Raw genomic sequence first — 22,122 nt, forward strand, 5'->3', positions numbered from 1 at the left:
CCAACCTCTCTAGAATAAACTGGTTTTTTTTTTAAATGCCTGGCACCACATCATACGATCTAGCCCAGGGGTAGGGAACCTGCGGCTCTCCAGATGTTCAGGAACTACAATTCCCATCAGCCCCTACCAGCATGGCCAATTGGCCATACTGACAGAGGCTGATGGGAATTGTAGTTCCTGAACATCTGGAGAGCCGCAGGTTCCCTACCCCTGATCTAGCCTCTTGAGTCAAAGACCTACCTCTGATGTCAAAAGAATAGCGAAGTGCCTCATGACATTGATCCAGGCCTTTTCACTACCATATAGCCTGCGAGCCAAGATCACCTTGTTCTTGTCAATCACCTGGAATGATTAAAGAGATTGGAATGAAGGGGGGGGGGAATAATCGGGTATTTGCGAGCTGGTTAGAGATGCAATTAAAATATCTGCTGCCTGGGCTGGAGCTGGAGTACAAATTAGGCTTGCCAGCCTTCAGGTGGTGCTGGAGGATTTCCCAGAATTACAACTGATCACCAGATAATACAGATCAGTTCCCGGGAAAAAATGGGCTGTTTTTGGTGGTTGTCCCATCTGCTGGTGCAATGGGGCAAATGGCTGAGAGGGAGCCGACTAAAGTCAGCCAACAACAACACCAGACCGTCCCCGCTACGATGGCGCAGGGATTCTGGCTCCATGTCCAGTAGCACATCCCAACACAGTGGAAGGGGTGTGGCAGCTGTGCACTGGCTGTTTTGCCCTTCTGCCAGGATAAATACCCTGGAGAGGGCACATCTGCGCACTGCTCCTGCTGGCAGATTTGCCCCCCATCCCCCATATGGAGCTCTAAGTGCCTTAACATAGTTTCCTGTTCTCTTAAACATTTGATTCTGACATCAGGTCTACAAGAGAAAGTTAAGAGTGGGAAATAACTGGGTTGTCACTTGATTCAACAACCCAGGTGCTGCGTGGGGGAGTTTATATCCTGATCCCCTTTTTTAGGTCTCTAAGGTTGAGAATAGTGGAGCCACATTCCAATTAATTAGCAGATGATTTTACAAGTCTTGTCATCAGTGGCAAATGAGGAGAATTCAGCCTGCAGATAACCCCTACCATTTTATCTCACTCTGGCCTGCTGGATCACCTGGCTAATAACAGGGGTATGTGATTAACTGACAATGCCAGCCATGAATCTGATTGGTCAATAAGTCCCAGTCAACTCAGACCCCTGGCCATAAAGTTAGGATTTTCAGACTAATTGTGTGCTCCTTTGGTGTCTTCAATATGGCTCTTTGATAGACCTTTGAACTGTGTTGCTCAGTCATGGTGTCCGATATGCAGATACTTAGAAGGAGTGGCCTTTTGAATGCTGGAGGGTTTCAGCAGGAATGGTAACATCTGTACTTTGAACCAATGCTATTCAATATGTAATTAGTCCTTTCTGGTTTAGCCTTTGTTAATTGAAATCCTCACTGCTGTCCCAATCCAATTAGAATCCCTTGGACTAGGGATTCTCAAACCTGCCTGCTCCCCTAGAAACTTGGTCTAAGGGCCTCTACCTTCAGAGATAAGGGTGAATGAGCAAAACACGCCAGGTTCATGCAGGTCTCTAAAGAATGAACGTTTGAAGCAATGTCTGAATGCAGCCTTTTCTATATAACAAGTACAACATTTAAAGTATTATATTCACTTAACAGGGATGAAAAGACAAAAATGTGTAAAGTATATAATATTTATCAAAAATGACAAATGTCATAAATTAAAAACACTCAAAATGGTGATTTCAAGCGGCCTTCGGTAGAAGTACCAAACCATTAAAGGGAAAGGGTTCTGTTACCAGAAGCAAGGGGACTTTGGGCCTCTTTCTCCAGCTACCTTGAGGGCAAGGTCATATGCAGCACCACTCCAGAGTTCTTTCTCTTCAGTTAGCTGGTGAATTTGGGCCTCAAGTCTTGCTCTCTGCAGTTCATACAGTTGACGGTATTCATCCAAAAGGCTGAAGAAAGTAAAGCATGCAACGTTAATAATGCACCACCATTCTATTCAGCAAGGTTCCATTAACTGCTTGGAGCTACCTGAAGACAAGAACACCCAAGGTTACATTAACTGCTTGCATGACATTCAATACAGATCACTCTTCATCACCCATCCTAGTAGTGTGGTGGTTAGAATATCAAGCTGGGTTTGGAAGACCCTGGTTCAAAGCCACATTCTACAAGGAAACTTGCTGAGAGACCTTGGGGCCAGTCACATATATACAGACTCACAAGGTTGTTGTGCAAATAAAGTGCATGTTCCTGTGGGAGCTAATAAGGCTTCATTTTGGCTAGGTTTGGCAGAAGTCTAGCTGCACAAGATGTTCACCATGCATAAAGATACCAGTCTTATCTGTTTGCAATCTGAACAAGCTCTTCCATCAATTCAACATGCCTGGAGGTGTTTACCTTGACATGATGCTGAGAGAAAGGAACAACTGGGAGTAACTGGGTTTTTCTTTTGATGCTTAACTAATTCCCCTAGCAAGTGAGGAGCAGGCAAAATTACTGGAGTAAGATAGTGGAATACCAGGGTCATGCCATGGAGGCAGGAAATGACAAACCACCCTCTGGGTTGCCGTAAGTCAGCTGTAACTTGATGGCAAAAAAAAAGATAATGGCAAACATAATGTATAGCAGTTTGCTAAGTTACCTAGTGTGGTTCCGTAATTCACTCTGCTCAAGGAAGCTCAAAGACAATCCTTAGGTATTTCCGATTGCATGGAGGTCGTTACATACCAGCACCAATAAAGCTACGGCTACATCCCTTGCTCAACTCACTTATGGTGAACAGTTGGGGATTATTCACAATTTTACACCATTTGAGAGAGTGCTATTCAGCTTCCTCGGGACCTTGTTCAATACTCCCAAATGTACAGCCAATGTGGTTTGAAGACAAGAGGTCAGGTTATTTAAGGTTGAAACAGGCATGGAGATTGACAATAAACTATTGGTTGAATATTCAATATAAACCTGCTTTGCTTATTGCCCCAGTTTCTGACAGTTGCACCCTTACCCACCTTGGTTCTTTTAAGTAATTCAAAAGCTTAGACTGATTGGGTTGGATCCTACACAATTATTGGAGCTTGGTCAGAGTAAAGCCAAGTCATTGATTTTTCAGCGTCTTAGTGACACTGAAATGCAGTCTGAGATTGCACTCTTCCCTTTCTTATATAGATCTTTAAAATCATCAGAAGGTACTTCTGCTGCTCTCTATTTCTCCTCTATCACCCTGCCTAAATTTCGTTGGCCCTTTTCTACAGATTGCTTTGATGCCTTTCTCTCAGCTGTACTGTCTGGAAGCTTTCATAATATACCATTTGATTCACATCATGGCCTCGACAGTACAAGGGATATAGAAAGAATCACACAAATTCTTCTCCATTGTGAATTTTATACGGAGGAAACGAACCATCTAATTTCCCCCTGCTAACATGGTTTACACAAACTCACACAACAGATACAGATATTTTATTGACCAAAGTTTTGCTCAAGGATAAGGACCCTAATATCTCCTATGCTGTGGCAAAATTTTGTTCATTGGCTTGTAAAAACCGGAGTCTCGTGGTACCTTGTTTGAAGTTCTAGAAGGGGAGTGCAGCTATTGTACACTCTTGACAGAAGAACAGTACACTCCTATTTGGGATGGTTGTCCTCTTCCATTGAGTGTGCAGCTTCGAGAGGGATACACAGGAGATAGGGGACACTCGCTTAGCTAGCCAGATCAACCAAATCAACCCTGGTGATCAACAGGGTAACAGATGTCGCAGCCAGTAGGGCAGGGGTGGCCAACCTATGGCGCTCCAGATTTTCATGGACTACAATTCTCATCAGCCCCTGCCAGTGTGGTCAATTGGCCATGCTGGCAGGGGCTGATGGGAATTGTAGTACATGAGCATGTGGAGTGCAATAGGTTGGCCACCCCTGCAGTAGGAAGAAGAAGAGAAGAAGAAGAAGAAGAGTTTGGATTTATATCCCCCCTTTCTCTCCCGCAGGAGACTCAAAAGGGCTGACAATCTCCTTGCCCTTCCCCCCTCACAACAAACACCCTGTGAGGTAGGTGGGGCTGAGAGCTCTGAGAAGCTGTGACTAGCCCAAGGTCACCCAGCTGGCATGTGTGGGAGTGTACAGGCTAATCTGAATTCCCCAGATAAGCCTCCACAGCTCAGGCAGCAGAGCTGGGAATCAAACCCAGTTCCTCCAGATTAGATACACGAGCTCTTAACCTCCTACGCCACTGCTGCTGGGTGACAGATGTCGCAAGTGGGGAAGTGTCTCATCATAAAGGGGCCTAATTATTTTATCATGGTTGTTTTTGTAAACTTTGTAATTAGTTTGATGAATGCTTTAACCGTACGTGCCATTTTAACTGTATGTAGTGGTTACATGTTCTCCTTTTTATGTATTATAGATATACTGCTGGTTTAAGACCACACCCATTACATTTGATTTGATATCTAGAGGGACAGCCACCTGAGGTTTATAGCCAGTGAGGAACTCTAACAAAAGTGGCCCAAATCTTTCAGATAGAGTTTAGATCATGTGGTAACTATGTAATGGGTTTCTTTTTACCTTTGTGTGAGTCACTGTGAATCATTTGCGCTGAAGCCCTCTCAGTCAGAAGAATCATTTCAGATTTGGGCAGGGAAAGTGGCAGGAAAGAATTTTGATGGAGTCTGGTGACTGACTTATAACAATGATCCAAGATATTATGTTGACCTTGTTCAGGAATAAATTACAGCCCTCTGCTCATTCATGTATTTTAAGAGGATATTTCACAGCGACTTCTTTATATGCTGGAATAAGCAAACACACAAGGGCTAATGCATAATAATCATATTCTTCACCCCAAACATCCCTTATACCCTGCCTCTCAAACCGCACTGGTTACGAGGATTGACCAATTCTCTCTGGATTCCCAAAACTGAGATGCAACATTATTTCAAGACCCCTCTTACAAGAGGGGTGGAAAGAAACAAATATTGTATATCAGGCACAGACTGTTTTGGTCAGAACTATTGACTCCGTTTGGCTAATGATGGGACCTTTTTCTTGAACAACACACATCTTTATTTATTTATTGATTGATTGATTGATTGATTGATTGATTGATTGATTGATTGATTGATTGGATTTTTATACCGCCCCATCCCCAAAGGGCTCTGGGCGATGTACAGTATAAAATATCAATATAAATAAATGGCTAAAACCTTTAAAACAGCAATAACACTAGTAATAACAATAATAGAGGCGTCCGGCCAACCCCATTTTTAAAATTCTTCCCGGGAGAGGAGGGCGAGTCCCAGGATGACAGGCCCAGATGTAAGGAGCCAACTAGGATGTAAGGAGCCAACTTTCACCAAAGCACAGCTGTTTCTGCCTATGGAAAACTCTGTCATTAGTGGAAGCGAACCATACTGTGTAGCAATTGTTCCAAGCTTAATCTGACACTCACTTTTTATTCAACTCAGCATCCCATATTGCCCTGGCGAGTTCCTTATAGGCCAGTTCTGCGTCGATGGTTGCTCTGTTGTCATGTTCTCGGACCATCTGCAGTTCCCTGGGGTTGAACAGAGTATTAACTTCAGCTGCCTTGTGCTATGGCAACTTTTGATCACAAAGCTGGTGGAGAAAAGACCCATCAAAGTCCTTGACCTTGTCAGTTCTCCGACAGCTTCCTTAAACCTGAACAATTCCTCCGTGATGTGCTTGTCAAGCACCCTCTGGGCTACCATTTCTTTGTAGACATCCTTCATCTGCCTGGGAATCCGATTCATCAGCAAAACATATCTTTGCCTGCAAGGAAAAAAGCATGCTGAAAAAAAGAGGAAGCGAGGGGAAAATAGTCTTGTTTTCTCCAAAACACTGAAAGCAAAACTCCTTTCCAAATATGACGAAGGAACAACCAAGGTAGAAAAGGAATTTGCAAGGAAGAAATTAAACGTTTAAATACTTTTAAAGAACTTAAGGCACATTAGTAGCAGCTTATCGGGGGAATGGGAGAGTCTGAAGATCGGTAACACAGTTCATTCAACACCTTCTTACTAAACAAAATACCTAGGATCAGCAGCTAAGTCTTGAAGTTAAACGGGCTAGGAGCACAGCTGTAGTCTCACCCATCCCGAACAACCAATTTTTTCCCCCACAAGAACTTCTACAAATCACGAGATCCCACAAGCGACTCCTACAAAAGGTTGTATATCTGCTGAGCAAAGTATGCAGAACAGCTCAGCAAAACCGGAGCCCCTGTCGCAGTGCCCTTATCTGAAGCATCTCTGTAAGTGGGCTTATCTTGCTTGTCAAATAGCTCAGAGGAGTGTAATTCCTCTCTTATCTCAGGACAAGGAACAAATCACCATGTTCTGAACTGAGATCAAGTTTAAATCACTGGTACTTTGCCCAGAACGATGAGCACAGTGATAGCTCAGCTGCTACCACACAAGCACTCGCTTAGTGCCAACAGTATCCTAGACACTAAGTAACTCAACACCTGCCAAGAAGGATACTTAAATTTCCATGCAGTGTGGGGGAAATTCTGGGCAGTGGCTGTCCTAGCCAATGGACAACAAGGGCAGTCGTGGGCTCCAAACCCATGGTGTCCTGACCACCCATGGCCCCACCCTCCCAAAAGAGGAGATAAAAGCACAGCAGGCTCTTGCCACTGCTAGTGCCTGCTCTGCCTGGGGACTAGGTAGCAGGCTTATGGTGGCAGCTGCTTGTGACCACCTCCTTTGAGGCTTAGTGGCCAAGTTCTGACAGAGGTCGTGGCTCCTACTCAATTCACACATGGCCAGGGCTGCCTCCTGCTTGACACTACAGGTGGTGCGGCAGCGGCAGGATGTCAATAATTCCAGAGTCCCAACCTGGACTATTGCCCAGGGCCCTAGAGTCACCATGATCTCCCCTGCTTCCAGGCGTCCTGGGTTTGAGACACCTGAGGCTCTGGGGGAGAGAGGCAGAGCCTGTGAACTCAAGGATGCTGTCTGCAGAGCCTGGTAGAACCTGGCAATTCTTTATAAACAGATTTCAAAAGTCTCCTAACTGTTCTGTAGTGCAGTACTGCTGACAGCTATCCATGAGGTAAGTTAGGCTGAGAGAGAGTGACTCAGGGTCCAAGGTCACCCAGCAAGCTTCCACAGAAGAGTTGGAATTCAAACATGGATATCTCAGATCCTTGTCCAACACTGTATCCACCACACCATACTGGCTGTGAATATTAACAAATTCCATGTTCTGTACCTCAAACAAGCCAAATTCTATACCCTGTCCAACTGGTGCAAATGTGCACAGCTCCCACTGTTCTGCATAACTAATTCTGCAATCAGCAACTGAATTCTGCAGCATTTACTCTCCTGGTCTCACCGGAAAAAGCAAGAAGCTGGGCAGACTCAGAAGAGTTGAGCAGCAGAAATATTATTTGACAAACTGTGCAATTTCTCAGATTTCATCAGACATTGCCCTCCTACTTTCAAACATATCCTTGCAATCATTACAGCTAAAAACACTGAAAAAAAAAGTTGAGAAGTGTGTAACACACTTCTCTCTGTGATACACCTCTGAAGATGCCAGCCACAAATGCAGGCGAAACGTCAGGAACAAGATCTACCAGACCACGGCCACACAGCCCAGAAAGCCCACAACAACCAAAAAGTTGAGATACTCACTAAACCAAATTCTGTATCCTGTACACCTGAATGGAATTCCAAAAACCCACTCAAACCTGCACATGGTAAGAGGAATGGATAAATTCCAGATTATGATTCAGTTTAAACTATTATTTGATCCATCCCAATGTAGAATAATTTAAAGATGGTGGGCTTGTTGCTAGATTAACCTGAGGTGAGATGGGGGGGGGGGGGAGAGGCTGTTTATATGATTTTACCAGTTTCATCCTAAAGCCTAATCATTGCTGGGCACTCCCAGGGCTTGAACTACAAAGCCAAGTGCCACCTTTTGTTCCCCTTCAGAGGACAAGAACATTCTTTGACCAGGAAGATTTAGCTGTCTTAACATTGCCTAGAGGGCTAGATTTAAAAAAAAAAAATTAGCGGCCCACCTGGCAATTAGAGCCCAATGCATTCTGGACTAATCCCTGGTTCAGTCATGCTGTGTGCCATTTATTTTCACTCTGTCTCTATTGGAGCTCTGTGCAAGCGTTGAACTTGGCTTCTTAGGACCATTCCTCTTCTAGATAAGGTAATAACTGTATTCCCCCACAAAACCCCTGACCTATTCCAGACCTATCCCCTCAACTCTATCTATATCTTAGGACTGTGTGAATTCTCGGTGTGAGTGTTTTACCATTTGCGTGTGTAAGTTTCTTATTTTTCCCTTCAATAAAACTTGTTAAACTTAATTCCTGATTTCTATAGATTTCTTGTGGAAACCCCTCCGTAAACTCCGGTGGCAAAGATTTTGTAGTTGCCCCCTCTTGCATAAGAAGGTCTGTCTTGCTAATTCCCCACTCTAAAAGGGACAGACCCCAGCATTTTGGGTAACTGGCTGTCTGGGGGATAAGCCCCGATTTATTCAATTCCTTACTCCCAGGAATTTTTAGATTCCTGACCTGAGCTTAGAGAGGAGTTCTCCTCGTTCCACACAGTCCACGCTGACTTGTCGAATGATCTCATGAAACACTATGTTGTAGATATTCTGCTCCACCTTCAGCAGTTCTAGGGCATTGCGCATCTTGGGAAAGGCATAGGAAAGAGGTCAGGAGTTTTGCAAAGCTAGGGAGGAAAGAATTAACCTTGTAGATTTGCTTGTGCATTTGTGAGGGAAAACAATTCAAGTGATACTGATTAGGTTACAAGAGGATTCTCATTTGGAGTGATACATTCTGAAAATCTTTGGTCTCCCTTTGGTTTCGTTGGAATTATTAACACCACATATTTAGAAAATCTTCTACCCTTTTTTCATCAAATCTCCTCCACCAATCTTAAAAATGGTAGTTTTATCCTCACTCTAGCTGCTGAATTATTCCTTGTTGTCCTGCAGCATGCTATTTCTCCATCAGAAAATCTAAAATTACCTGCCACTATTATTATTTAAAGCATTTTATCCCTCCTTCCCTGAAAGAGCTCCAGGGGCTTTACACTGCTCTCCTCTCCTCTATTTTATTCCAACAACAATAGCCCTGTGAGGTACATTATGCCTAGACAGAGAGTGACTGATTCAAGGTTACTCAGTAAGCTTCAGGGCACAGAAATGATCTGGGTCTCGCCTTTGTTCTTCCAGTTTTGCGACAAGCCCCTTAACTGCAAATCAGCAGGGCAGCCTAAATCAAGCCATTCTACTGCATGCTGCAGTGTGTCACGGGTCTGCCTGCTAGCACCTCCTCTGATGAGGAAGAGGCAGAAGAAGCTGACTCCAGCTCTTGGATGCCCCAGGAAAACCCAGGGACAAGGAAGAGACAGAGAGGGAGCCCCAGGCTGACATCAACATGCCATGCCCTCAGACTCTTAGCTCAGGCTCTGACACTGTAATAAAGGCACAGCAGCCACCAGCCTCACCCTGCAATTGCCAGAGTCATTGGCACACCACCGAAGGCGGACCCAAAGGGAGATGCAGGAGTGGTGCCATAGCATGCAGTTTGGTAGCCCCACACCAGTCAACCTTGCATGGTGAGACTGGGTCATCACAGAATCTCCACTGGCAGCCAGTAAGTTTCTCAGGCCAAATTCCCACTGAAAATTTAATCTAGATACAACCAAGTTTCAAAAGAATCGGCACCTTTTCATTCAGGTACCAACATCCTCACTGCAACTTGTTTATAGTGAAGACATCTAGTCCTGCCCCTTTGGGGGTGGGGGTGACTGCTGTCAGGGGTGCAATTGTTAAGCTAGCAGCACCAGAATTTCGGAGTATCTTTAGGAGACCCTCCTGATGATACCACCCAGGTATGGTGAAGTTTGGTTCATGGGGGCCAAAGTTATGGACCCTCAAATGTGTAGCCCACATCTCCTACTAGCTCTCATTGGAGTGTTTTTTCAAAAAGGTGCATATACAAGCAGGTCCAGGAAAATCCCGTGATAAGGGGAGGGAGGAGCACCAGAAATGGGACTGATCTGTGTTCCACGGTTCGGCTGTGAGGAGATCTCGAGGGAACCTGGATATTTCGGGTGACTATCCCAGAATTAATTGCCAGTGAGGGTATCACCTCAGTCAACAATGAGTGCACCTGTTTAAGAGTTGCACCTGAGTCCTGAAAGTAGCCAGGAAAGGAGAAACCTGGCTGGAAACAATTTCTTCACAACCCTGGTGTATCCGCTGTTGTTCTGCTCCTGAAACGGTTGTGTGTTTTGACCTTCTAGATGGTGGCCTGGCTTACTCTCTGTAGTCTTGCCCTTCTAGTTTGATGCTCAAATTTTGGACTCTGTGACACCTGGATTGTTTCCTGACTGGTTAACTACTCTTATGTGATTTACTCTGATTGCATGCTCCCTTTGACTCTTGGAGTGTATCTGGACTTGAGAGATATAGTATGCTAACCTTGAGTAAATTGCTTAGCTGTAAACTGTTGACTGCCTCTCATTATATCAAACACTTGTGCATCCTGTGGGGGAGTTGGTATACCGCTGGAATATGACAAAGTGCCCTTGTCTTGGAGGCAATTTCAACCTAGTCCAGGCTACCAGGAATCATACCCTACTGAGCAGAATATAACCTACCAGCCACATGTGGCAAGCCAACCAGGATTTAATAAACGTCTTGATTTTGCTGCATTGTTGCGTATGTTATGCACTATCCAGCTGCTTCTGACTTACAGCAACCCCATGAAATAATGACCTCCCAAATGCCTGTGTATGGGAGTCAGACTTTCTACACAGAGGCAGGCAATGGCAAACCACCTCTGAACATCGCTTGCCCTGAAAACTCTATGAAGTCACCACAAATTGTCTGCAACTTGACAGCACTTTCCACCTCCACAAAATGTTCTATAATTAATAACCTTGCTCAAGTCTCGCAAACTGAGGGCTGTGGTTTCCTTTATCGAGTTAATCCCTTTCATGTTGTGTCTTCCTCTTGTCCTACTGCTATAAATTTTTCTTAGCCTTATTGTCTTTTCCAGGAAATCTGGTCTCCTCTCCTCATGATGTGACCAAAGTACAATAGCCTCGGTTTAGTCATTTTAGCTTTTAGGGAGAATTCAGGCTTGATTTGATTTAGAACCCACGTCTGCTGCATGGCTAGGACCGCAAAGACAAGCAGCATACACTGTTTAAGCTGAATACATGAGACAGGATGAGCTACTGCTTGTTTAGTCCAACTCTAGAAAGGAAAAGTCTGCGGCGTAAGACTGGGGTGGGATTTTTGGCCTGATAATGCCATAGCAAGGACTGTATGCCCTCTGGCTCCTGTGGTGCCACAAAACCCTACTGTCTTCTGCAGGCTGGCCACCCATTGAGCACTGGGCTAGATGGACCAACAGTTTGACAGCAAGTCTCATTTGTTCCACTGGTGTATCAATACATGCTAGTGGTATGGTGGTGGAAAATGCCATCTGGACACAGCTGACTAGTGGTAACCCTGTGGGGTTTTTAAGGAAAGAGTCATAAGGAGGTGGCTTGAAATGGCCTGCCTCCAGGTTGGCGGAGAGAGTTCTGAGAGAACTGTGATTGGCCAATATATGCCAGTATTACAAGATTATTCCACTACTACTGTGTATCACAAAACATTTAGGCAGTGCCATCCAATGCCTGTTTTCATCCACTATAGGCAATTGTCCGTTGTATGCCTGCCCGGTTCAACTGGAAATATGCAACACTGAAGAAAATTAGATTAGATCACGACTATTAAAAACTTGTACCTGAGAAACGCCCGTAATCTCAGCGCCCTCATCAGTTACTCCAGCCCTTTCCAACATTGTGTCCATGACCTTCATCAGCTGGATAACCTCCAGCCTCCCAGACGGCTTCCTAACAGGGAAGAGCCAAGGAGAAAGGCCATTCATTTTATTCAGGTCATATATACCCAATCGGGACCCAAAGCACTTTACGCCATTCTCCTCCCCTCCATTTTTATCCTCACAATAATCCTGTCAGGCAAATTAGGATGAGTGTGTGCAACTTGCCTAAGGTCCACTGACATCCTTCCATGACAGAGAGGGGAGTCAAACGTGGGTCTCCCAGATTTTCGTCTGACACTATAAACACTACACCATGCTGATAAAACTGCGATGTAACATGCTACACATAATGTATTGTCAAAGGCTTTCATGGCCAGAATCCACTGGCTGCTGGTGGGTTTTCCGGGGTGTATGGCCATGGTCTGGTATCTTTTACTCCTAATGTTTTGCCCGCATCTTCAGAGGTATGTCACAACAAGATGCGTTTCTTTCTGTGGCACAGAATAAAAAGTACCAGATCATGGCCACACACCCCAGAAAAGCCACAATGGCCATACTACACAAAAGCTTGTCAATACAGAAGATTACTTACAAGGATGGGAAGACTCGCAGCCTGTTTTCATGGTCTTCAAGCAGAGTTGTATATTTACTGCAACAGACAGAATTTTTTTTAAGCAATGTGGGAAAGTTCTCTGAGTTGTGGTATTCAACAGTATATTCAGTGGGTTCAAACCAGTCCTACTGAAGGAGCAGAGCTTGAGAGATTCTATGTGACACACAGATTTGCAGTTCCATCACACTAGATCAGTGGTGGCGAACCTATGGCACTCCAGATGTTCATGAACTACAATTCATGAACATCTGGAGTGTCATAGGTTTGCCACCATGGCACTAGATTCTTAATTGTGGGAAAATTGGATGTCAAGCATTCATTACTCATTTAAGAATATTTTTGGACCCTGACTTGCACGCACGCACGCACGCACGCACGCACGCACGCACGCACGCACGCACGCACGCACGCACACCGTAAGCATACCACACAGCACAAAAATACCAAACAGAACAAAAATAGCTAACCAGGATGTCATATTCAGATCATTTTTTTTCTTTTTCATAATGAATAAGCAGAACTTCGCTACCTGTTTCGTAATATTCTCCTTATCTTTTAATAAATTGCCGCAACAAACTTAATCAGAACATGTCATATCACGTAGCAGATGTGACAGGCATTTTTCCCTTGCCTCCTCATGGAGGGGGCATTTTAATAACATATGTTCTATAGTTTCTACAGAATTCAGGGAGCAAGAACATAACCTTGCAGCATAGGGTATCTTTTGATATCTCGCAAACAAGGGCGTGTTCCACTGCTGCCTGTTTAGGGACTCCACACACTTGATCTTAGCCAAAAGGCTGAAAAGCGACACGTTTACCAACGTTTTTTATGCTTCCCCTGTCTCTTTAAAATGATACCCCAGAAGAGCCAAGCTCAGCTCTGAAGAAATTTCACAAAGGCTGCTAAACTGAGCTCTGTGGTGCAGGCCAAGCTGAAAGATCACAAGACTGCCTAGTCATATGTAAAATAAGAGGATTGGGGGACATAAATGGAGGATATGGGCAAGAGGAGCTAGACTTTGTTCCTCAGCATTTTCTGACAACCCAATCAAATTCCAAAAGTCCACAAGGATAACAGAAAAACTCTGAAGGAATTTAATAAATAAATAAAATCCAGATGCAAAGTGCATTCAAAGTGGATTGAAAGTGCATTATTCTGCATGTGCAGAAGGGGCCTTAGCCACTCTGCTCCATTTATTTGTTTATTATTCTACTTATCTAGAGCATTTTTACACTATGACCCCAGGAACCTGCCCGAGGTGGCTTTAGGGCAGGGGTAGGGAACCTGCGGCTCTCCAGATGTTCAGGAACTACAATTCCCATCAGCCCCTACCAGCATGGCCAATTGGCCATGCTGACAGAGGCTGATGGGAATTGTAGTTCCTGAACATCTGGAGAGCCGCAGGTTCCCTACCCCTGCTTTAGGGCTTCCAAGTCCTCAGCTGAGATGGGGGAATCCCCTGCTCAAAATTTCAGATCCCTGCCATCGCTTGGAGCAGCAGCAGGGATGAAAGTACAATTAAAATAAATTAAAAATTAAAAAAAAAATACCAGCATTGCTGGTACAATAACATCCAGAAGCAAAAGAGGTAGCTCTTGAAATTGGCCGAAACTCTGTGGCAAAACTCTGTGCTGAAACTCTGTGGCATTTCTGGCGGTTCCTAACCTATACTGATACTTCTGGGTATTTTCCAGAAGTGGCTTCGCTATGCAGATGATACTGCCCTCCCCCTCTCCTAGGCAGCTAATTAAATTAAAAAAAAACCAAAGCATTCAATTAAATGTTGTACCAGTGCGCCCCCCCCCCCCCACTGCTCCTGCTTTGGCACTGGTACAACAGAGCTCCTCATATTGAGGGGCCTGCCGTCCCCCCCTTCTTGGGGTGGGTTTTTAAATTGAGCCTGGACGCCTCTTGTTTAATTTGCTAATTGTTAGCCGTTGTTTTTATGTATTTTAAGATGTTTTATTGACGGAGCCTATGTTTGTATTTTACCGGATTTGCTCCTGCTTATTGTTTATATATTATGTTGTTCACCGCCCGGAGCCCTTTGGGGATTGGGCGGTATAGAAATTGAATTAATAATAATAATAATAATAATAATAATAATAATAATAATAATAATAATAATAATAATTAAAATCCAACACTGAAAAAAATCCAGCACAAAAACAAATAATAAAAGCAGACAGATTAAAATAACATTCCAGACTAAATAGTGTCTAAAATAGTGTCTGAAAAACCCCAACTCCTTAGTTAAGAGTACAACGCAAGCCTTTAAAAGAAATATGCTTATACTCACTCATCATAATATTCCAAACCTATGACACCTTTGTTCTTTACTACGTGAAATTCCTCTGGGACAATGCTATCTGCTATATTTCCTGGCTAAAAGAAAAAACAGAAAGAGTAGGCCTTAAACATGAGATGGGCATAAAGCATTCACATATAGGAAATGTGGTTTTGAATGTGTGTATAATACACTGCGTAAGAAGCTTTAATAACTAAATCGTGGTTACCATGTATGACTGGGCTGGCACTCTGGTAGCCAATTTTTGGCTAAAATGTAGACTAAAAGTATAATTCCAAAAAAAAGTTTCAAATCGTTGTTTCACATTTTGATTTGCAACTAATACTATGGCAATTGTGATTTACCAATTTAGAAGCAATGCTTTAACACTGCGTAGGGAAAACAAACAATGGTGTTAAGCACTATGTCTACCAGGGCTCATTAAATATGGTTTGGAAATGGAGTAGCAAAATGCTTTTAAAAAATTATCTTAAATCAAAGCAAGGAGTCCCAAATGCCAGAACATAAAAAGAGCGTGGCTAGATTAGACCAGTGGTGCTTCTGATCTATCCAACAGTAGCCAGCCTTTCCAATGAGTCACGGAAAACTTCTGACTTTAGGGAAAGGGAACGGAGAAGTCTAAAAAAACAGTGGTGGCACTGAAAACACTCTCCAATGAAATATGAAACCTTCTTTATTGATCTGCATTGCTTGTTCAAGCTTGAAAATGCTTGTTTTGCTTCTACAATTGTCAATATGCCTAGATAAAATCAAATAATTCCAAAAGTTCTATTCAGTGTTCACCTCAAAGGCCATATTGACTCTCAGTTATCCAAGATAAATGGATAAATAATTTAAGGTGACCAGATGGTCATCTTTCTGAACCGGGACGGGGGATAGGCGGCCACGCGTGCGTGCGCATGCGCGCGCAGCCGCAGGAGCACACTGTGACAGGGTGGGAAACGGCAAGCCCCAGAAGGCCGTGTTCCTGCAGCCACAAGCGGGAGGCTGCTGCACTGCCTTGCGCCCCAGAAGGCAGTGCAGCAGCCTCCCAAAAATCGGGACAATTTCAATAACCCGCGGGATGCGGGACAAATTGTTTGAAGGCGGGACGTCTGGTCAGCCTGAAATAATTTGCTCCTGTTCTTACTTCTCTTAGTTAGCTTCACAAGAAGGCAAAATTATACTTACTGGTAAGAAGGCAAAATCACAAGAAGGCAAAATTATACTTACTGGTTTGGTGACAGCTGCTTCGTCCTTGGAACTTTTACTGGGTGGAGTCTTATCCAACAGAGGAGATGGGGGAGTATCCCTCCTCTCTTTCTCAGCAATGACATCAAACAGAAAAGAGGCATCCCTTAAGAAACATGGAAAAACCAAATACTGTTGGGGAAGACCATTGGCCCCAGGATGGCATTTGCAGGTATACAAAGTTATACAAAATAAATGATGCTTTGGAACTCCCTTAAGGGCACTGCCTCAAAAATCCTTGTCTGTAGCTATAATCTCATGCCTTCTTTGGAAATGTTGACAGGTGTTAAGTCCCAGTAACCGCTCTCATGTGGCTACATGGTCTGTGTAGTGTCCCCATCTTTCCAGGCAATTTGTTGTTCTACATAGTCTTCCCTATATTTTCCTCTTAGCTAATAAGAATCACTCCAACTCTTCAGATGCTCTGGGTCCTAATAAAACGGTTGCCAACATGCCTCCATTTGCTTAACCTTTCTCTTCCTTCCCCATCTTGAAGCTGAGACTAGGTACTATTTCTCCCTCTCTTAGTAGGACCAGTCCACAGGCCTTTGACAGTCAAGACCCTCAGCTATTACTGTATTTTCCAGCATATAAGACGACTGGGTGTATAAGATGACCCCCAACTTTTCCAGTTAAAATACAGAGTTTGGGATATACTTGCCGTATAAGACCGTGGCCAACCCTCCTACCCCTTTCCGGGTGCTGGGATCCCCGGCCTCACCCCCGTTGTCCGGGGGGTGGACTTGCTGTGACAGCCTTTGAAGCCACAGCATGCTAAGTTGTTGGGTAAACCAGCAAGCCCAAGCCTGTCTTGCCTGGCACTGCTGTCCCTGAGAGAGAGAGCCTGTTAGCTTCACAGGTCTCTTTTCCTTCTTCCTTCCCCTGTATATGGTCTTCTCCTGCCTCTTCCTCCTCTTCCTTTCTCTCTTTGTCTCTCTCTCCTTCTCTCCTTCCTACCCTCTCCTCTTCTCTCCTTTCCAGCCTCCCCACATTCAGCCGTCCACCTCCCTCACTCCTCTCCCTTCGTCGCCTCACCTTTTCTTCCTCCACGCTTTTTATCCTCTCTGGACTCTGCTCCGCCAATAAAGACCCCTCCCCTGCTCTGCCCAGCTCCCGACCTCCTCGCCCATCCAGCCAGCCTCGGTGGTCCCGAAACCTCGCCTCCCACTTCGTCACAGGCCTGCCCTCTCAAGGACGCAGGCTTGCATGCTCGCTTGGGCGGTCCCCAGCCCACCTTGTCGGCGGCACCTGGCTCCATCCTCTCGGGTCAGAACGGGAGGGCTGGCTGTCTGCCACCTCCCCTCCACGTCCCTGCGCCGGCCCGGACCTGCAGCAATAGGGTCCCGCCGGCAAGTCTGCCAAGCCTGCCAGTCTCGGGAGGGGTTGGTCCCCTCCAGCCAGTCCAAGGTGGGGAACCCCTCCAGTGAGCCCGGGGAGGGGTGGGTCTCTGCCAGCGAGTCCAGGGAGGGGAGGTTACCCACTCCCGGACAGCTGCATATGGCAGGGATACGGCCACGGCTGTTTTTGAGCTCCCCCCACCATATGCGGCGACCGCAGATTCTCCAGTCTGGCTTGGAAGTTTCAGCACCCACCCTATAAGATGACACCTGGCGTATAAGACGACCTCCGACTTTTGAAAAGATTTTCCTGGGTTAAAAAGTAGTCTTATACACCAGAAAATACAGTAATTTGGAACTGACCCATAACACAGATCCAACTGTGTTAATGCTCAGCTCAAGAAAAAAAATCCTTAGTACAAACATGCCTTATTAAAAGGTTCTTGGTTCCGTCTGATTTCATTTGAATGATTTGGATTCCCCTCTCCAAACTTCCTGTTGTGAGGTCACTCAGACTGCTTCTAAACACATCCTGTCCCCCCACCTGGAAATCTCCTCCCAGTTTCCTTAATTGGAAAAGTTTAATTTCTAGGTGTCTCCTCCTCCCACCTTCAAACCTGAAAATAAAAGAATATTTTGTTTTAAACCTCTTGCCCCATAACTGAAGTCTGAATGTGCCCCTGAAGAGCACCTGTGTTTGTCCAGGACTAGCCCTATTTTTTGAGCTGCCAAGCACCCAGTGAGTATATTTTGGATTATTGTCTCCCCGGACACCAAAATCCCTGCTTTGGAAATCAGACTTTTGCTGGATCATGTGGATATGTAGCCATTTTATCTTCTCTCTCACTCAATATTCCACCACACTTTGGCTTCTTGCCTTTTCCTATTGAGTGGAATACAAAAGAAGGCATGTGAGTGTTTGGAATATTTGATTAACATGGGCTTTTTAGGACTGTACTGAATGCTTGATATTTATTTTGACCGCTTTGAGTTGCTAGTTGTCCAGACCAGCTGCAATAAGAATGATTTCATTCTATTTGAAGTCTTTATTTTCCTTTGAAAATTGCAAGGGAGCCTCTGACAACAGATTCCTCAGAACCATTTACATGGGGGTGGAGTTGCTAACTTTTCTTTCAGATGGATATAGAACGTGGGCCAGCAGTTCCTTCAGTACAGGAGTGAGAGTTAGAGAAAGGAAGGTCTCTTCTTTACACTTGGTAATTTAATGTGAGATTGGGCCAATTTAGAAAAGGGGTCACATTCAAAGTGAAATGTGTCTAGGATGCTTATGGCTCCCTATCTGCTCATGGTGACAATATGTTATGCTTTAAGGAGGAAAGGGTAGCAAAAGAATTACCGGTACTAGCTTAAATGGGGCATATAAGAAACAAGGGTAGATAAAGGCTTTTGAAACAATAATCGTCTACCTTTTTGAAGCTGTGGGATCAACAAGCCACAAAATGAGATTAAGGCTATTCTTACCCACATTGCAATAAATTTACACATATAGCCACCTGTCCCTTTGAGGTAGTTTAGCTTCTGTGCAACATGACACAATGTCTCATAAATGAGGCAGGCAGGAGCACCGGTTCAGGCATAGTCAGGAATACACCACTCCTGTTTCCGTCCAGATGTGACATCACTCCCGTGTTGCAAGTTAGCCACCTTTGTTTATATGATAGAGATAATCCCCTAATATCCCCCTTCAATGTACCCCTAAAATTCGAAATCTGCTTTGGTCACTGTAAGGAGACCAGCATGTTTAATATGGAACTCTGAATTACCTTCCTGCTCCAGTCAGGCAGATGGGATTCTGTATCAGGTAGCGAAACCTATTTCGACGAATAGGATGCTGCCAAACTCCATCAGCAGTGCGAATGCAGCCCTAAAGAGCAAGCCAAAAATAAATAAATCAATATGGTCCTTCCAGAGCAGTTAAAAAGAATAAACAGCTGCTAAAGGTAAAGTTTCCCCTTTAGTCGTGTCCGACCTGGGGTACCACTGCAAGCAGTGATTTCATAGGCAAGCCATTTTTGTGGGGTAGTTTGCCATTGCTTTCCTCAGCTATTCTTTACCCCCTAGCTGTGTGCTAGGTACTCATTTACCAACCAAAAAATGGATGGATGGCTGAGTTGACCATGAGCCTGATGCCAGGATATCTGACCCACAGGGGGCTCGAACTCCTGACCGTGTGAGTGGCAGTGCAAGCACTTAACCACTACGTCACATGGCTCCTCTGCTACTCAACAGCTGCTACTAACGCCCTATCTGTGAAACGACCAAAGCCAGCCTCAGCAGAGTTATACTCTCCTAAAACTATTAACTTCAATGGATTTAGAGTGTAAATTTCCAAAGCTGAATAATCTAACTAAAAATGTGAAGGCAAAATAAAATATTTTTCCCTGAAAAACCCTCCACTCTGTTGCCATTTCCCAAGCCCAGGTGGGAAGCCAGCAGAAAAAGTGATCCTGCAGGCGTTGTTGAGCAGGCTCAGCCTTGCATATAGGATCTATTCCCCTTGGATGCTCTTCAAGCCCTGCGGGGCTTGAAAAACATGAGGGGCTGGGGGGTGGGATTTGGTCTTCAAGCCCCACCAGGCTTTCAAAGCATGGGAGGAGTGAGATCAGGTAGATTCATGCAGGATATATCCTCCTCCAATGCTCTTCAAATCCTGTGGGTCTTGAAAGGTATCGGAGGGGGATGGATCGGCCAGATCTTACATGCAGGTCTGAGCTAGTTCAGCTCAGCATGCAGAATCTGTCCCATGAACATGTTTTCCAAGCGCTCAAGGGCTTGGAATGCACTCCGGGGTCAGTTCTCTTCCCACACACTGTTTCCCAAGCCCCAGAGGTCTTGTGAAACAGTGGGGGAGAACTGACATTTTTTGGGTATTTTAACCTAAATAATTTCAGTAATACTCAAATAAAGCCTATGGACATTGGTTTTATTCGCTTTACCAATAATTTCTGGGTTTAAAAAAAACTGAACCTGAAATTTTTACCAATATTTTTAATCGGTGCCTAGTTATTACATCTAACTCAATATTCAGCTGTGTTACTAGCCCTGTTTTGACTGCATGGTAATGTTTCTGAGCAGACAACACTCTTTTCTTCATTAAAGGTTTATTTTTGCTATTTTAATTTCATAAATGTAACTCTGGCAGGAAGGTGCCTGATGAGCTAATGTGGGTGAAAGCAGTCATCAAGAAAACCAATGCAACTTCAGAGATAGGAAGGGAGCCTGTATTAGCAAGTGAACCTAAGGGGCTCTGGGGCAGCCAGCCAAGCATTCAGTCAGTCCAAGGCTGATTAGGATTCTCAAATGTGAGGGTGGGGGAAGGGTGGAAAGAGGAGCCCTGCCCTGTAGGAGAATCAGGAATGATTATGGGGAGGGGGACAGTGCTAGGCAGATAACAGAGGCCTTCAGTGACTAAGAGGGAGCCAGGGCAAGAAAATCAAGATATCTGCTATGGTTGGGCTGGGATTGCTGCTCAACCTAAGCTGACCTGTGAATTAAATATTACTACAACTATACCTGTTGGCCTCTGTCTGGTTATTGTAGCAAGGAAAAAAGGCCACAGAGTGGACAAATATATCCCCCTCCTCTAGTCTATTACGGCCACTGCTGCTCACAATTTTGTACAAACAATAACACTGTACACCTTAATGTTGTTGTTAAAGTAGTAAAATGTTCAGGCATGGTAAGAATGGAAGAAATGCTCAATCCTTCCCCACCCACCATTTCTCTTCAAATCACATCACTGTTTTAAGACGTAATCTACATGCAACTAGCATGATTTACAGCTGTCAGCAGATACCCAAACCCGTAGGTGTTATGTTAGCATTTATATCACATATAACACATAGCACCTCTGGGAATTTTGGTAGCAGGGCAGGTGTCAGAAGTGTCATCTAACAATGCATCGATGTCCCGTCCAGTTGAAAAGCTGCATGTGATGCCAGCTGACATTCTGAAAACTCTATGGTAATTCCACAGCATTTCCAGTATGCTGCGGATGCATTGATGTCACACTGAAGTTTTCAACTAGACACACTGTGCATCACATCATGTCATTTCTACCCTGCTCCTCCATTTCTCCTGCCAGTTAGAAAGAAAGGGTGTGTGGGAGGGCCTGGCAGGGGGAGAGTGCCCACATGAGCTAGGCAAATGGTATCCCTATGGAGTGATCATATGTACCTGTAAGTCTTTCATATATTTGGTTTTTGTGGGAGGCCTGAGATAGGAAGGGCAGGGGACAGGGTTGGCTGCAGAGGTGAGAGCAACAAAAATCTCTTCTGGGATGAAATCATTCCGTAAGGAAGGGTGCTTCCAATTATCTGCCGCACTTGGCTTCCTTCTTAATTCTGGAAGTTCTAGAAAAGAGAAATGCAGACAGTATGTGTTAATATTTGTCAACAACAGATCCTTCAGAAAACAAAGGGATAAAAACAACTGGCCCAATCATTCAGTTTTGCCACAATGGGTATGAGTATGTGTGAGAGACTCTGCTCTATCCACTTCGGCATAGGCTGGCATTTAATAAACAGCATTTTTCTTACTATAAAGGATTCAATGGTGTTGATGGTGAAGTAACCTTGAGTGCATTCCACAGCCCGGGCGATGGGCCAGATGCATCGGCGGAGACTTTATCTTTGCGCGGGAGATGAAGACTCCGTTCCCATGGGAAGCAGGAAGGGGGGATGGGGTGAATGGTGTTATAACCTGTGCTTCTGGCGGGAAGTGCCATTCCTGCCACTGCGTGTACTTGAGCT

The 22,122-nt window shown here is 44.6% G+C and overlaps 1 protein-coding gene across 1 annotated transcript in view; it reads right to left on the minus strand.

The window, feature by feature from the left end:
- AXDND1 (axonemal dynein light chain domain containing 1) overlaps positions 1–22,122 on the minus strand; it is a 65,869-nt gene that overhangs the window by 36,921 nt on the left and 6,826 nt on the right. The window contains exons 2-12 of the mRNA XM_048497817.1: positions 21,548–21,723; positions 19,135–19,235; positions 15,996–16,119; positions 14,775–14,860; positions 12,452–12,508; positions 11,821–11,929; positions 8,578–8,699; positions 5,667–5,807; positions 5,467–5,571; positions 1,852–1,972; positions 241–342 (exon numbers count right to left, since the gene is read on the minus strand). Coding sequence (XP_048353774.1) covers positions 241–342; positions 1,852–1,972; positions 5,467–5,571; positions 5,667–5,807; positions 8,578–8,699; positions 11,821–11,929; positions 12,452–12,508; positions 14,775–14,860; positions 15,996–16,119; positions 19,135–19,235; positions 21,548–21,723 — 1,244 coding nt within the window. The remainder of the gene's footprint in view (positions 1–240; positions 343–1,851; positions 1,973–5,466; positions 5,572–5,666; positions 5,808–8,577; positions 8,700–11,820; positions 11,930–12,451; positions 12,509–14,774; positions 14,861–15,995; positions 16,120–19,134; positions 19,236–21,547; positions 21,724–22,122) is intronic.

The sequence above is a fragment of the Sphaerodactylus townsendi genome, linkage group LG05, assembly GCF_021028975.2.
Source record: "Sphaerodactylus townsendi isolate TG3544 linkage group LG05, MPM_Stown_v2.3, whole genome shotgun sequence".
NCBI classification, from domain to species: Eukaryota; Metazoa; Chordata; class Lepidosauria; order Squamata; family Sphaerodactylidae; genus Sphaerodactylus; species Sphaerodactylus townsendi.